Genomic DNA, 18,222 nt, shown 5'->3' with positions numbered 1-18,222 from the left:
GCATTTACTCTTATTATCCTGATAGAAATCAGTTGCATATTTATGCAGAACTGGAGTGAATATAGCAACAATGAATTTCTCATTAAGACTTTTCCGAGCGACATTTACACCAAAACCACAATTTTTATCATCACTGACCCCTTTCCCTCTATGTCTAACCAACACGAAGGAGCATTTCCACTTTTAAAGAAGGCCTAACCCAAACTAAAACAGAGATTACTTTTGTAGAAATAGTTTTAAATTTAAACGCTAATCACTAAAAAAAATATATACTTGCTAAAATGTACTAAAATAATGCTAAAAATATTACTAAATAATAAGTAGCAGAAATAATAAAAAATTAAAATAATACTAAAAAATGTACATAGACAGCACTGATAAAAACTTGCTCAGAAAGATATGTATCAATTAACTACTTCCAAAAAAGTATTTGAGCAATCAAATACCTAAATATTTTTAGCAGCATGGTCGGGTTGCTTCTCCTATGATGTGTTTACAGATGCATCAAAAAACAAAACACACACGCGCATTAAAAAAAAAAGTATCCTTAAATTACAGCATTGCATCCCCATACAGCTATTCAGTCCACTGTTTTTAGCTTAACAGATAGAGGTGAAAAGCATAATTCATAAGATCCTTCAAATTAGAATAGTGCATTATTATGTGCTTGAACAGCTTTTTCAGTAAAAAAGGGTATGCTGAAATTAAGATTTGGCTTTTTTGTCCTCTTTAGATCTACTTAAAAGATTAATTTTTGATCTGTAGAATTATAAGTTCTTTTAAAAAAAAGGACAAAAAAAAAAAAATCTTAAAAGCTTCTCATAAAAGTAAAACAAAAGACTGAATTGTTGGTATTTTTTATTCAAATAAAATGTCTGATATTCTTCGTAAATAAATACAAAAAAAAATTCAACTGAAAGTAAGGAGCAACATTAAACTTAAAACAAACCGAAAATATTTCGTATATGAAGGGGCGCTGCCCTGTTCTCAACTCCTCGCTCCCTACGCTAAAGTTTTTGGTACTTTAGCAGAGCTTCTTATTCCAATAAAGAACGTTGTGTTTCAGAGGTTGTTTTTGAAAAAATAATGACAAAAGTTAAACTTTAGCATAAAGTTTGACTTTAAGGGAAAAAGTATTCCCTTTGCTGGACCCCCTCCCCCAACTTGTATCCAAAATGAACTAGATCGTTTCTAAAGAAAACTTTGGCTATGTGTCTGATCAGGAGGCAAAAGTGTACATGTATATGTGTTTATTCTGAACTGAAAGCCTTTATAAATACACCACCTGATGCAGAGAATACAACTAGCAAGAAAAATACTATCAAGTAACTTCATTAAAAAAAATGAGTTGAAATTCTTCATACAAAACAGAGCAGGTTTTGACACAGCAAATTTTTTTTTTAACAAATCGCTTCAAAAATGTTGCAAGACAAATTTAACCTATGTTTTACATGCTCTAAGTTCTACTGAAACTAAACCGAAATGAATTTCGCCAAGAACTATCTCTTAATAAATATATGAAACTCTTTAAATGGATACCTAGGAATAGCTATCTTACCTCCTTCTGGTCCATCTAGGCGCATACTTGGAATGGGATCTAAACTAGAAGATGAGAGCTGAGGAGCTTGTTTCTCTGTTCTTTGTTGAGTTGATTCAGTTGGACTAGATACGAGTCGACTGTCTAATTCAGGAACTCCAAGGACTTCAATATTACTTGATGAAGACTCATGAGGTCGAGTTAATGTTCCTATTCTTGAACCCCCATCAATACTTGGATTGACTGATGACAGACTCAAGTTAGCTCTGAAAGTATTAAAAAAAACAAATAACAATGTTTCACTTGAAAAAAATATTCTTTTTGCTCAAATGCTTCCCATGTGCCAAATCTTAGAATAAAGAGACAAGGGGACGCCACCAGTATACTACAGGGTAAACACCAGCAGAGCATATTCACCAGTAAACTGGCTAATCAGTTCTACTGGCCTGGTAAATCGATTTCTGATGAAAAACTGGGTACAACTTGGTAAGACTGAGTAAGATCGTTGCAACAAAGTGGTAGCGAGCCACCACCAGCATACAAGTATGCTGACCAATCAGTTTTGCTACCCTGCTAAATTGAGATTTTGTTTAAAATTTAGGCACAAATTGGTAATACTGATTAAGATTTTAGAAAAATCAACAGAATTGCAGCATATCACACAGTTTTATTGGGTAAAAACTGGTAAAACTCGAAATACATCTTTGAACGTGTCCCTAAGTCAAGAGCTTATGTCCTTATTTCCAAATATAATAGGCGACAGCGCGAAAATTTCGAAGTTCATATCCAGGCATTGAGGAAGGAGAGAATCAGATGCAATTGTCATGGTAGTGCCAAATGTATCTGGAAATTAAATTTACTTAGCCTTGAAACGTGAGTAGAGGCAATAAGAAGCGTTGCACAAAACCTTGGTTGACTGTGCTAACCAAAGTGTTGCAAAAGCAACACTTAGACTGGAATCTGAGGAGGGAATTTAAAAATACTGTATCGACTTTGTAGCCAACAAACTTATCGTTTTTAATCGCTACGGATTGAAATATAAAACATCATCTTACAGAGCCAAATTAGTGTACCCAGCAAAACTGGGTACAACTTGGTAAGACTGAGTAAGATCGTTGCAACAAAGTGGTAGCGAGCCACCACCAGCATACAAGTATGCTGACCAATCAGTTTTGCTACCCTGCTAAATTGAGATTTTGTTTAAAATTTAGGCACAAATTGGTAAGACTGATTAAGATTTTAGAAAAATCAACAGAATTGCAGCATATCACACAGTTTTATTGTCCTGCTAGCAGACTAGCTGATTATATTAGGCGAAAGAGGGGATTGTGTTGCCCACACTTATACTTGAGAAAATACATTCCTTTCCTCAAACGTATCCCATGTGCCAACAATGGCGACTCTTAGAATGTCTACAATGTGAAGAGGAAAAGCTAGATAGAGCAAAGTGGTAACAAGACAACTAGTGTACCAGAAGGCATACACCAGTATACTGGTTAATCAGATTTATCAACCTGGTTAATTGATATATCGGTAAAATTTTCCTCAAATATGCCAACAGTGGCAACTCTTAGAACATTTAAAATGCAAAGGGAAAGGACTAGATAGAACAAATAGGTATACTATACAGATAGATGAAAGAGCAAAGCAGAGCCACTGCAGCATTGCCAGAGTCATAAAATTGTGCACACCAATAAGAAATTGATAATTTACATTGTTTAAATAAAAATCATCTTCACATGGCAAAGGATCCCCTCTCACCCAAAAATCGTGACTAGAATGTGATTTTTTCAACACCTCTGAGCTAATTCTCTAACTCCTTTCCTTAGCAGTCAATTTAGGTTCGCCTATGTGCTATTGGGTGTTCTCAATAACTTTGACAAAGATACAAGTGAATTCAGCCAATCAGATCACTGTCCCTTATTCAAATTGTAACAGTAGACTTACTAAAACAACAAAATAAGAATATTGTTCAAATATTCTGAGACACATTTGAAGAAGTCTTAAAGCAAAATGTAAATAGCAAGCTTAAGGCCTGTTTTATCAAGAAATGGCTTTTTCAGTTTATTCTAAAGGGTCCTGTTTCAGTTTATTCTATGGGTATTATTCAAATTCATTCCCTATAATTCCTAATTATCTATATTTCTTTAGGAATGGAAATAACTAAATTGGAGCTTAGTCCAGTAGCTAGTTCTGATCAATTCCACATTGAATTTGACTAGATTGGACAGTTGGGGAATTTTTTCTTAATAAAACAATGAGTTTTAATAAAACATGAGAATCCAGAACTCAATCAAACTATAATGACATGATTTCGAAAAAAAAACATGCTTTCATTTCTAAAATCAAGAACAATTGATTTGAGGGTTCCTACAGCCGCATCAATTGAGGGGGCATACGCTCCCCTCAACTTAAAAAAAAATTAAATTAAAAAAAACACCTTTTGCAGGGTATTTTCAGTGAAAATACTTTTTTGGCATTTTCACTGAGAAAATTTAAAAAATGAAAAATTTATCCCTCCCCCTATATATAAAAAGTCCCTTTTTTGTGCGAATTTTCCTTGAAAAATGTTTTTTTTAGTATTTCCATTGAAAATTGAAAAAAATAGGAAATTTGGCCCCCCTCTAGATTCTGCAAAATGCACTTGCCCCCCCCCCCGTCCAAAATTTTCTTTGAACGCCACTAATTTTTTATAAAAACAGATCCATCAGAAAACCAAAAAGTCTTCACAGTCCAAAATCTAACAACAAGAGTTTGAAAGCTTAATGATCCAATGAAATATAAATAGAAACAAGCCTATCTTGGGGCTTAGCTCACTTCCTCTAATTGTCGATATTCCCCGAAATTTATGTCTTATTTATCGCAATTAACAAAACAACATTCCAAGACACTTGCTAAAGGATCTTCTGTCAAATGCTTGCGACCCCCCCCCCCCCCACAGCATAAGAACAAAACGAGAGACAATATATTCAATAAAACAACCAGTAAAATAATGCAAATTTACCAGCATCTAAAAACATGATTTTGATTTTAAATGTTTTTTGCTTACAAAGCACTAGTTTTAGCAAAAGCCAAGACAGATAGTCCGGGTGAGAGGCAAATCTGGCATAAGCCCTTTTTAGGATGGTATAAAAAAGATGTCATTTGACTTGTTGATAGTAGAAATGTTGTTCCCATTGATTCATATACCAGTAACTACTGAAAAAAAAGTCAATAACTGACATATGGTATCAATAGCGGGTGAGAGTGTAAAGGGGGAGGCTTTGAGTAGATTGGGATGGAAGAGGAGCAAATGTAGCTCTGTGGCCTCAGGCAGCTTGGTGCTGCAGTGAGTTGTTAGTAGTAGTAGGTAAAATGCCAATAAGGTATTGCCAGTGAAATGCTAGCAGGAAAAAACTTCAGCACACATATACTATAAATTAAATAAACAAAGTGTATATAATGTAGATAAGAAATCGACTGGCTCTTGTCCCATCCTAAATAAGTAGGGTAAATAAAAACAAAATGGAGAGCCTTGAAAAAAAATAATTTAAAATAAAGACTTACCTTATTTTCGGAAGTTTCAGTCGTTTCACAATTTCTTCTATCCATGTTCTCATGTCATTACTATCCTTGACTTCAATGACATATTCAATACCGCAATCGACTTTCAGAACAAAAGTATTCTCAGAATCAGGCATCTCTAAGACTGTCGTTTCCCTTGCTTCCACAATATCAGAACAAAAGAATCCACACTTTGCTCGTGTTGCTTTAGGTGGAGAATAAATTTCAACTAACGAACCTCCACTAGTTTTTACTAGAATCATTCTACTTTTCTCCCAACGATTTTCACCATCTAAATCATCACTTGTTGAGTAGTTGACATAACTCTCTTTTTCGACTTCAACAATTATTTTACTCAACTTTGTCCTTATTCCTTTCTCTCTGGAAGAGCTTTTAAGTTCTAATTCATCAGAATTTTGTTTTGAAAACAACCGCGTTCCTTTCCGTAAACCTTTAAATGATAGTCTTCTAAAGAAACCTTTATTAGCAAACTTTGGTGATGGGGTCTCTGGTTCTGAAAACTCAGATTGGAATGTATTCGATCTGGTAATTGACCCTTCACAATCAGGGTTACTATTCAACTGAATATGACTAGCATCTGGTTCACAAATAGACAATTCTTTTAATAAAGCTTTATGAAGGGAATTTATGTAATCTGTGACTATATCACTTGTGTTGGCTGAGTTACTTCTAGTTATTATTGAGGCTACTTCTTTGGCATCTGCAATGGCTTTAGCACTGAAGTTAGAAATAGTTGGACATTGTCCAGTGGTTACTGCTTCATTCATTGTCACCTATTTTTTTTTTTTTTTTTACATCAATTTAATGAGAATTGTGACATTTGAGGTTGAAAACACATATATAAGCAGAGGTATCACCAGAATTGCTGCAAAAGGAAGTGGTTCAATTTGTGCATTGGATAAAAATATTAAGAAACTGACCCTATGTGCACTGAAAAGAAGAAAAAACTTGAAGTTTTAGAAAGTGAGAAAAGTAAAAACGAAAACAAAAATTAAGCTTAGCATTAGAGTTGAAAACCCTAAATAAGAACTGCACAATTCAAGCCCTCAAAAACTTTAATGGATGTTTTTCTGATAAGGCCAATTCAATAAAATGTGATGGGTCAAATTATGCTTCTCAAAATAATAGGGAGAGGGGAAAATTCCTTGTTTTTCCAATTAAAACACAAAAGAGCAATAATTTTCAAAATCTAGGTCCTTCCCTCAGATTGGTGCTCCTGTTTGCAGGGTTTGAGGAATTTAAAAGATTATCCATTTTTAGAAAGAGAAGGATTTATTGAAAAAACAAAAAATTATTGCTACTTCCCCTAAAAAGCAAAGCTTGTAAAGCAAAGCATTCACTTACTGGCATGGCATTAAACCACAGTTTCTAACAGAACAATTGAGGCTGTTCAATTTGTGGGTTCGTTAAAATTGTGAAGAGACTGACATCAAGTGTATGGTACTGAAAGAAAAAAAAACATGCTTGAAGTATTAGTAACTTAGAAAAGTAAAACCATAATGTAGCGGGGGCAAAATAGGTTTTTAAAAATTTAGGAGGGGGTGGGCAATTTTTTCAATGAAAATATCAAAAAAAGGTATTTTCCAATGAAAATACCAAAAAAGTAAATTTTAAAAAACGAAGCAGGGGGCATCCCCTTCCCTACTGTTGGTGGTCCTGTTAGCTGAGCTCTTGGAATTTATGAGAAGATCCATTCATATATAGGCCTAATCATGGCATTAAACACTTCTCACAGTTTGCTTATTGAGTTTGTAAAATTGTGTAAACAGATTTATAATCCAGTAAGCACTAGCTGAATACCATTAGCAGGGGTAACTTCATTGCAACAATATACTATAGTAAAAGATAGGCACTCATAGCTAAAACCTAACAGGGGTAGGTGTGTCATTGAATACTTTGCAATCAGCTTTTATGAAGTAATACTTTGGTCCCAAAATGCCCTTAGAAACCAAACTAGCATCATAATTTTTACATCTTGAGTAAAACTATTATTTAGATTATTCTTTGTAGGGTTAACTAGGTATGATATGTGTCATACTGAATTCCTGTGTTTTTGCTGAAAAATGTGTTTCTGTGATTTATTATTATTATTATGTGTTATTCTATTGTGTGTACATATTTTTTTTAACCATTTTCCTTAACTCACCGAATTATATTTTTGTCACATGAATTTGTAGAAATTGTGAGCTTTTTTCCAACCACTTCCCAATGTCAAGTTACTTCCAAATTCTATCAGTGAATGCACTAATGAAGACAGTGCAATAATACAGTACCAAAACTGTTTCCTCTTGTATACACTCTTTTGCATAAATAATAAATAAAAAACATAAACAGATGGTTGAGCACAGCAAAAAGTACAAAAGAAATGTAAAAATAACACTATTATACAGGACTTAAGAGCGCAATGGCAAAAACACCTGTCTTTGGCTGTGGCAACTTGTGCTTGAATCTTAGATAGTACAAACTTTTGTCTTTTAGAAGACTAAGACTTCTTAGTTTTAGAGAAGACTAATAAGTTTAGAACAATACATATAAAAAGAAAATAAATACGTTTTCAAAATGAACTAGAAACTGCAAATTTTCTTTTACTCCAGAATCTATGAATATAGGTGAAAACAATGGATAAAAACAGATTGGCCTTTGAATAACTTGATATTTATAACTAGTTTTTCTTCAATCACTGACTTTTTTTCATCTATGCATTTATAACATATATTAATTTGATATATATGTTATACAAAACCCAATCCATTTTGCACCCTTCGTTTTCAATTGTATTCATAGATTTTCGAGAATAGAATTTTTTCTACTTTTTAGCCGTTTTGGAAATAAGCTTAAGAATTTTTTTTTCGCCATGCAACAACAAGCTAACACTTACTGTAGCTATTTAGACATAATGAATAATAATAGATTAATAACTGCTGAATAGCCAAACGCATATTTATGTGACCCTTTGCCCTGATGGTAATGGGGCTTTGTGGCCAGAGCCTCAACTCAATTTGGTGAGTCCACTTATTAACCCCTTGCTTCTGAAGATACTTTACAATTTCTGCTTACAGGTCACTTTCAATGAAAGAAGGGGAACCAACAAGCAACAAAGCTCATCCCCTGGATGTTAAAAGTCATTAGTACAAATCTCATGCTGTTGGTTTCCCTGGTTGTAGGTTACTGTTGTAAAATTACCACAGAATAAAAACCCAATCAGTAAAATTGGAAAAATAAGGTACTCCCCAGAAAATATAGGGTAAAATCGATGCTTTAGAGTTGCCCTGTAGCTGCAAGACTAGTTGGGCTTTTTTTCTATCATTTTTCCAACTTTTTGGTTTTCCTAGGCTAAAAATAAGGTAATACCCTCTATTTTGAAAATCAGTAGGTAGAAATTTTTTAACATAAAGGAATTTCAGTTTTGTTTTAATACTATTTATAAGGGACATATATTGGAAAGATGATCTACAGCCTTTAACTGCAGACAGAATTTTATTTCAGGTAATATTCCAACATTTAAAAATTACAACTACCTCTACTTTAATGGACTTTATTGTTCTGATATGCTTTGTTTAGCCAGACAGCCTTTTAGCCCCAAGACACACTTGGCGTTTTTACTGAGTGTTTGTTTGACTGAGCGTTTCTTAGAAGTGTATAGGATAATAGGCCTATTGCAATGGACACATAGGGCAGTAAAACAAACTAAATAATTTGATCAGGGAATGTCCAGAAATTCAAAGAAGTTTGAAATGTAAGAGGATTGGGCCCGTATTAGCCCCTGCCTTTGACCCTAAGCAAATCAAAGCCTATTATCCTACATTATGTTGAGAGAATTTATACCAGTTAGTTTTCAGAATAGTTTCTAGTTTAACTGCTACCCCTTTAAAATGCCTGTTTGTGTAATTAATTCTTACAAATATAGAGGAGGGACATACAATGTACAGGGGGGTGGCAAATTGTCTTTTTTCTTAATTGTTTTCAATGAAAAAAAAAGGCTTATGGTCAATTTAAGATCTATTACGTTCAACTGACATTGTAATGGTAGAAATTTACCACCTTGTGTGTCTGCATTAGATAAGAGACAGCAAATAAACGCTTGGTAAAAAACGCCAGGTTTGTCTTGGGGCTTATGCCTAGAACACACATAGCTTTTTTGGGCACTGCTTTTAGCAGCTCGGTGGGCAAACGATAGCAGTACAAAAGAATGCCCTTTGTGCAAGATTTTACAAACTAAAAATAATGGACACCATTACCCAAATGCAGTTTATCAATAGTTGCATGATTAATCTCAGCTTATTATTTAGTTCTATTATTATTATTGTCAAGTTCTTTTATTGTTAAACTTTCTATTCTTTTTAAATATTTGTTTCAGTAAAAAAATTAAAAATTTTTTAATTCTTTCATTATTAAATATTTAACTATTATTCATTATTCAGATCTTTTGATTTTCATGCCGAAGAGAAGAAAATGATTGAGGATTCTTTTTTTTAATAATAATCACAATGAAGTTTGGCATGGTTTTTGCAAATAGGTACTGAAAACTAGAAAATTCCTCAAGCTCAAATTGGCACTGTTTGATTTGCAAATTGGCACCAATTTACCATTTCGGCGCCGAAAAAAAAACTACACTGTGGTCTAGGCTTTAGACCTAGACCATTACTACAGACCCAATGATATTGCTATCTGAATTTTTTTTAGAGGAAGGATTAAGTAAACTATTCATTAAAAGAGAAAAAACATATATAAATAAGGTGATTTGCTGTAAGAGAAGGGTTAGTAGAATACCAACTTATCACTCAATCATTAACACTTCAAAAAAAAAAAAATTAATGAGTGCAATTAACACTTATATTGCTTTCTTTTGCCCTGCCATATTAAGTGATTTTTGCGAGTAAAAATCACAATAAAACTATCATATCCAAATCTCTTTCTCCTAGCCTTTCGGTAGTTTTGTGTGATGATGACTATAAGGTGCTGTAAAATATGCCAGTGAAATATGTAAACTATCAGTAAAATACACAAAATAGATAAAATACCACTTCTACAGGGGTCCATAAAAATTATGGTAAAATATCCAAATTTACCATGACCAATGTTACTATTTATAACACTATTGTAGGTACCTTCCAACCAAATTGCAAGTGAATCTGGTCACTTTATTGCACAAGGTAGGTGCAAACCCATTCTTTCTCTTTCCTTAGCCAAATTACTCATTCAAGTACCTTAGATTTTCTTAGCATGCCTGGACTGGCAGGATCAATAAGATATTAGGATATATATGAGTGCTGTTATTGATATTAAAAGTAAAGATTGCCATTTAGTAGTGTCTAGGGTTAATTTAATGCTGAAATTTCAGAAGGGTAACTACCTCTTAGGAAGTTGTTACATTGGTAGACTCCAGGATGATACTTTGAAGAAAACTTTCCTGAGACAGTTGAATACTAAGTTTAAAATTTGACAATGTAGAAGATGGATAGAATAAATTTAGGAAAATGATTTGTGAAGTTGCTGATGGTGTCTTAGGGAAGAAAGTTAGGAATATTAGTGAAAACGCTTTATGTTTAATAGAGAGGAGAAGGGGCTTGTATAAGAATTATCCGAGTGATAAATCATCTGAAAATAAGAGGAATGTAAAGAAAGTGGGGAAAGCATTAAAATATGAACTAAGGAGGTGTGAAGTGGATACCATGGATAAAATTGCTGAGGATCTGGAAGATACAGCTAGATAGCATAATAGTAAAATATTGTACTGGCATGTTAATAAATTGAGAGGGAGTAGTCAATCCAGACTTGTCCCAGTTAAAGATAGGAATGGGGGCACAATTAGTGATAAGGAAAGAGTTAGAGAGATGGACAGAACATTTTTAGAATATACTAAACTGGGATGGAGTTGCAGGAAAAGACATGGAGGATAATGAAAAAGTTTGTGATAGCTTGGTGTGGAGGAAGATTTGTTTTTTGAGGAAGAATTAGCAACAGTACTAAAAGGATTGAAAAATAATAATTCCCCAGGTGCTGATAGTATGGTAAATGAGTTTCTTAAATATTGTGGCTCTGAGGTTAGAAATAATAATAATAATAATTAATAATTTATTTTTGACCCACTAACAATTATAAAAAAGTGGAGTAACAAAAGAAAATAAAAAGTAAAGACATGCAAAACAAAACACATGCAAAACAATGTCAATATAAAGAACTACAAATGCAAATCAAAACAATTGCAAAAGAGGATGTTACCCTTCTGAGGTAGTTACCCTTCTGATGTTACCTAAGAGGTAGTTACCCTTCTGAAATTTCAGCATTAAATTAACCCTAGACACTACTAAATGGCAATCTTTACTTTTAATATCAATAACAGCACTCATATATATCCTAATATCTTATTGATCCTGCCAGTCCAGGCATGCTAAGAAAATCTAAGGTACTTGAATGAGTAATTTGGCTAAGGAAAGAGAAAGAATGGGTTTGCACCTACCTTGTGCAATAAAGTGACCAGATTCACTTGCAATTTGGTTGGAAGGTACCTACAATAGTGTTATAAATAGTAACATTGGTCATGGTAAATTTGGATATTTTACCATAATTTTTATGGACCCCTGTAGAAGTGGTATTTTATCTATTTTGTGTATTTTACTGATAGTTTACATATTTCACTGGCATATTTTACAGCACCTTATAGTCATCATCACACAAAACTACCGAAAGGCTAGGAGAAAGAGATTTGGATATGATAGTTTTATTGTGATTTTTACTCGCAAAAATCACTTAATATGGCAGGGCAAAAGAAAGCAATATAAGTGTTAATTGCACTCATTAATTTTTTTTTTTGAAGTGTTAATGATTGAGTGATAAGTTGGTATTCTACTAACCCTTCTCTTACAGCAAATCACCTTATTTATATATGTTTTTTCTCTTTTAATGAATAGTTTACTTAATCCTTCCTCTAAAAAAAATTCAGATAGTAATATCATTTGGTCTGTAGTAATGGTCTAGGTCTAAAGCCTAGACCACAGTGTAGTTTTTTTTTTCGGCGCCGAAATGGTAAATTGGTGCCAATTTGCAAATCAAACAGTGCCAATTTGAGCTTGAGGAATTTTCTAGTTTTCAGTACCTATTTGCAAAAACCATGCCAAACTTCATTGTGATTATTATTAAAAAAAAGAATCCTCAATCATTTTCTTCTCTTCGGCATGAAAATCAAAAGATCTGAATAATGAATAATAGTTAAATATTTAATAATGAAAGAATTAAAAATTTTGTTAATTTTTTTACTGAAACAAATATTTAAAAAGAATAGAAAGTTTAACAATAAAAGAACTTGACAATAATAATAATAGAACTAAATAATAAGCTGAGATTAATCATGCAACTATTGATAAACTGCATTTGGGTAATGGTGTCCATTATTTTTAGTTTGTAAAATCTTGCACAAAGGGCATTCTTTTGTACTGCTATCGTTTGCCCACCGAGCTGCTAAAAGCAGTGCCCAAAAAAGCTATGTGTGTTCTAGGCATAAGCCCCAAGACAAACCTGGCGTTTTTTACCAAGTGATTATTTTGCCTACCGAGGTTCCTGTCATTCCAGCCGTTGCATATTCAAGCCTCGCATCAAGGCTTCTGTGCATAGAATTCGAACTCAAGCAAATCCATGAGAAAGTTGTGTATTATAATCTAGATTTCCCTCCTCTTAGTGACCCAAGCCAATCACTGATAATCATATAGTTCTTGTCATTTTAAAAGTTCCATCTCACCTTAATAATCCTGCAAAACGCCGTGAAGTGTTTGACCTTATACCTGGTCATGAATGTATTCATAGCATAAAGCCCTCCGATGATAAATTGGTGGTGCGGATTGATCAGACTGCTGCTAAGGACTTTTACGATTCTGCTCCCTCTATTATTAGCAACTGTGACTTGATAGTATATGAAACAAAATATAAAGGTGTTGTGAAAGGTTTATCAAACGCCTTTGACTTTAGCATGCTAATTTGCTGTGGCAATATTAATAATGCAAAACGGATTTGCAATTCTTTTGGTGCTGAAGTGTTTTTTGAAAATGCAATGTCCCTTGCTGATACACAGAAGCTTGGCGTGAAAGTTGGTTATGAGATTTTGCGTGTTCATGAGTTCCAGCGTCCACCGAGGTGCTGCTATAATTGCCAATCGCCTAATCACCTGAAGTCGTCTTGTAATAACCCTAAACGTTGCTCCCGCTGTGCAGAAGAGCATGAATTGTCGCGCGATTCCTCGTGCCAGGCTACCCCTAAATGTGCTAATTGTCATGGCAATCATGTTTCATTTTCTCTAAAATGCCGAATCCTTCGTAATGCTGTAGCTAAACGTTCTAGTCAGCTAAGAAAATGACTATTAAAATCGAATTTTCTATATGCTCATTCAACATTAACGGAACGAAGGATAAGGATGATTCTTTGAACCAGAAACTATCTAATTTTGACATTTTGTTTCTACAAGAACATCTTTTGCCTTTGGTGAGTTTGAACTCCCTTCGCAGGAGTAAAGAACACTTGGTTTTCACTAGAAGTGCCCGAAAGACTTCTGGGAGACCTTCAGGTGGGCTGGCCTGCGTATTAAAACATAAACTACTCCCGCTATCCCCTGTGTGTTATCGTGAATGTGATTATTTCATTGCAATTCGTCTTGCTAACCTAGTTCTTATTAACGTATACCTCCCTTGCGACCAAAGATCATTTTCCTCTCTAACAAAGTATACTAAAGCATGTGCATCGCTAAAGACCCTTCTTATTAGTGTTGCAAGTAATGGATTGGATCCTTTTAGGCGATATGAACTGTGATATAAACTCTACCTCAACACGAACTGATTTATTTTTGGATTCGCTACCTAATGGCTATTGGGTTTTGGATAAAGATGCATCCCATTCATACATACATAGTAGCAGTTTAATGTCTGATATTGATCATTGTGTTGTTTCTGCTGTCGTTCCTATTAGCGATATTCAAATTAACTAGGATACACGTGATTAAGACCATCTGCCCCTTTCAGATACTATCACCATTAATACGACCCGGGCTGAACGGAACTTATGTACTAATTAAAAAAAGTGGATAGCCGACAGAGATTGGAATAAAGCGGACTGGCCTCTATATCTATCAACCCTTGCTCTTCTTTTGTCTACGATTAAAGTTCCATTTAATTTACTCTGTACCAGTGTTATATCCCCACAAGCTGGAGTTCAGCTGAATATATATTACAGCCAGATTGTTTCCTGCCTGAAAAAAGCTGGAGAAGTGGCTGTCCCGCTTTGTTGTTTTAAGCTTAAGACTAGAGGCTCAATATGGAAATCTGACCCTGATTTAAAAATTGTGAAAAATCGTGCAAAATTGTGGCTTAGAATTCGGGTATTATATGACGTCAATATATCAGTTGCATTAAACATTCAAATAATCTTACGGTTTCTATACCAACGAGGCAAATACAAAAGATATTTACAATAACGGAAATACAAAACTCTAATAACCTGCATATCACTATTATTAAAAAATGGGCGCAAACCTGATAGAAAAAGAATGGAATGTTCGCAATATGTAGAATAGAGTTTAGCCAATGCCTTACGAGACTGTCGGCCGCGATTTGGGCAATTTTAGCATAACCTGCTTTAAGCTTATTCTTAATATCTGCAAGTGCACTAGCACGGATAGCTGAAATAGAAGAGCAGATACTAATCCTGAGCCAACGCAACGCAGGAGTCAGCTTAACTGAAAAATAACTACAACTCAAATCACTACTTGGGTTTTTAGCATTGAAAACTAAATATTCAAATTTTTCAGCATTAAGCACGAGGCCAATTTTTTCAAAAAGCTTAGAAACAAACTAGGTAGACTTAGCTAGGGTGAATTTTGAACGGCTAATAAGTAATAAATCATCTGCATAAGCAATATAAGATAAATTAGTTAGACCCGTAAAACAAGACGGAAAGATACGGGAAAGCACAGGATGTAAACAAGCATTAAAAATGTATGGTGACAGAACCCCTCCCTGCCTAAGTCCAAACCGAATTGGAATATTACCAAAAAAGATCTCTCCTGACCGAAGTCGAACATATGAATTTACATACCAAAAACGAAGGACACATATAACAGATGAATTCACTCCAAGCTGGGTAAGAGAATACCATAGTTGGATGTGACAAACCGAGTCAAAAGCTTTTGAAATATCTAACGCTCATAAATGAACTTCCGATCCATCTTTTTGTGCTTGAATTAAAAAAGAAGTAAGAATTCGATGCGCATGTTGGCATCCAATATTTGGTTTAAACCCAAATTGATTGGAGACATAATCAACATTTGAAAGAATTTCAGGAAGCAGGACATATTCAAAAACTTTGCTCAGCGAACAGGCTAACGTAATATATCTATATGACGCGCAATTAGTTGGATCTTTCCCACGATTAAGAATCGAAATGACATTCCCGCACCAAAAAGAGTCAGGCATCATAGACGTACATAGACAAATTTGAAATAATAACTGCAAATGATAAATCAATTGTTTCGAATCAATATGAAGGTGAAAAACACTAATACCACCAATATCCAATGATTTAGATTTTAAATGCTTAGCACTACGAATCACACGGTCAGCGGAAACGGGAGACACATGACCTTGGTAAATTCTCGCTGGTAGTACATAAGAACAGAGGCTAACAAACTGAGAGTGAACTGCATAATTCATAATATTGAAAATCTTATTATAATGATTAATTTAAAAGGCATTAGGGATCCGATCGGCATTAGGAGGTGAATCAAATTTCGCAACATTAATCACTTGTTTCCATTGACTAGAGGTCTTCGGAAATTCTACACCATTGTACCTCACTTTGCGAAGATAACGTTTAAACTCCAACTTCGTTTTCTGGTTAATGTAAAAAAGGTGACCCCTTAAAGGGCGGTCGCACGCTACCCAAATTTTAAGCCACAATTTTGCACGATTTTTCACAATTTTTAAATCAGGGTCAGATTTCCATATTGAGCCTCTAGTCTTAAGCTTAAAACAACAAAGCGGGACAGCCACTTCTCCAGCTTTTTTCAGGCAGGAAACAATCTGGCTGTAATATATATTCAGCTGAACTCCAGCTTGTGGGGATATAACACTGGTACAGAGTAAATATAATGGAACTTTAATCGTAGACAAAAGAAGAGCAAGGGTTGATAGATATAGAGGCCAGTCCACTTTATTCCAGTCTCTTTCGGTTATTCACTTTTTGTAATTAGTACATAAGTTCTGTTCAGCCCGAGTCGTATTGATGGTGACAGTGGCTGAAAGGGGCAGATGGTCATAATCACGTTCATCCTGGTCAATGTGAATATCACTAATAGAAACAACAGAAGAAACAACACAGTGATCAATATCAGACAATAAACTACTATTATGTATGTATGAATGGGATGCATCTTTATCAAAAACCCAATAGCCATTAGGTAGCGAATCCAAAAATAAATCAGTTAGTGTTGAGGTAGAGTTTATATCACAGTTCATATCGCCTAAAAGGATCCAATCCAATCCATTACTTGCAACACTAATAAGTAGGGTCTTTAGCGATGCACATGCTTTAGTATACTTTGTTAGAGAGGAAAATGATCTTTGGTCGCAAGGGAGGTATACGTTAATAAGAACTAGGTTAGCAAGACGAATTGCAATGAAATAATCACATTCACGATAACACACAGGGGATAGCGGGAGTAGTTTATGTTTTAATACGCAGGCCAGCCCGCCTGAAGGTCTCCTAGAAGTTTTTCGGGCACTTCTAGTGAAAACCAAGTGTTCTTTACTCCTGCGAAGGGAGTTCAAACTCACCAAAGGCAAAAGATGTTCTTGTAGAAACAAAATGTCAAAATTAGATAGTTTCTGGTTCAAAGAATCATCCTTATCCTTCGTTCCGTTAATGTTGAATGAGCATATAGAAAATTCGATTTTAATAGTCATTTTCTTAGCTGACTAGAACGTTTAGCTACAGCATTACGAAGGATTCGGCATTTTAGAGAAAATGAAACATGATTGCCATGACAATTAGCACATTTAGGGGTAGCCTGGCACGGGGAATCGCGCGACGATTCATGCTCTTCTGCACAGCGGGAGCAACGTTTAGGGTTATTACAAGAGGATTTCAGGTGATTAGGCGATTTGCAATTATAACAGCACCTCGGTGGACGCTGGAACTCATGAACACGCAAAATCTCATAACCAACTTTCACGCCAAGCTTCAGAGCATCAGCACTAGAAATTGCATTTTCAAAAAAACACATTAGCACCAAAAGAATTGCAAATCCGTTTTGCATTATTAATATTGCTACAGCAAATTAGTATGCTAATGTCAAAGGCGTTTGATAAACCTTTCACAACACCTATATATTTTGTTTCATATACTATGAATTCACAGTTGCTCATAATAGAGAGAGCATAATCGTAAAAATCCTTAGCAACAGTCTGATCAATCCGCACTACCATTTTATCACTGGAGGGCTTTATGCTATGAATACAATCATGACCAGGTATAAGGTCAAACACTTCACGGCGTTTTGCAGGATTATTAAGGTGAGATGGAACTTTTGAAATGACAATAACTACCTGATTATCAGTGATTGGCTGGGGCCTGGGGTCACTAAGAGGAGCGAAATTTAGATTATAATACACAACTTTCTCACAGATTTGCTTGAGTTCGAATTCTGTGTACAAAAGCCTTGTTGTGAGGCTTGAATAGGCAACTACTGGAATGACAGAAACCTTGGTAGCCAAAATAATCACGTAAGAAGGAATAAAATCATCAGACTTGCATTTCTGAAAGGTCTCAATTATATCCTTTATGTGACGGTAATTAGCTAGATCACCTTGCCGACGAGTCACACGTTCGCCCACGAACACTCGAGACCAATGGTCAGTTTTAGCTATCATAATAGACTTTTCATCAAAAAAGTCACCCGTAAGTTTGGCAATAATTTCATTATCCCCTCCTTCATGAAAATTCGACTGCACAAAGTTTAGCAGCGCAGAATGTACAAGCTCTATCATAATCATGAATATGTTCAATTTATACCACATTCATCCATTTAAGTAGTAAATAAGTTCAAGTCTAAACTAGTTACTAGCACCCATCTCTATTCAATT

The 18,222-nt window shown here is 34.7% G+C and overlaps 1 protein-coding gene across 8 annotated transcripts in view; it reads right to left on the bottom strand.

Moving 5' to 3' along the window:
* Lnk (SH2B adapter-like protein Lnk) overlaps positions 1-18,222 on the bottom strand; it is a 51,553-nt gene that overhangs the window by 23,726 nt on the left and 9,605 nt on the right. For 2 of the 8 annotated variants that reach the window (XR_016141528.1, XM_089086518.1), the window contains exons 1-4: positions 9,688-9,829; positions 6,446-6,544; positions 5,084-5,966; positions 1,559-1,803 (exon numbers count right to left, since the gene is read on the bottom strand). Coding sequence is in view for 7 of the 8 variants with exons in the window: in XM_089086518.1 (XP_088942644.1) it covers positions 1,559-1,803; positions 5,084-5,868 (1,030 nt within the window). In the remaining variant the exon portion in view is untranslated. The other 6 variants (XM_089086523.1, XM_089086525.1, XM_089086521.1 and 3 more) reach the window with 5 other exon arrangements.

The sequence above is a fragment of the Artemia sp. Qi Xiang Cuo genome, chromosome 3, assembly GCF_049724085.1.
Source record: "Artemia sp. Qi Xiang Cuo chromosome 3, ASM4972408v1, whole genome shotgun sequence".
Taxonomy (NCBI): Eukaryota; Metazoa; Arthropoda; class Branchiopoda; order Anostraca; family Artemiidae; genus Artemia; species Artemia sp. Qi Xiang Cuo.
The sequence above is the reverse complement of the archived record's forward strand: the minus strand, read 5'-3'. Positions and strand labels throughout refer to the sequence as shown.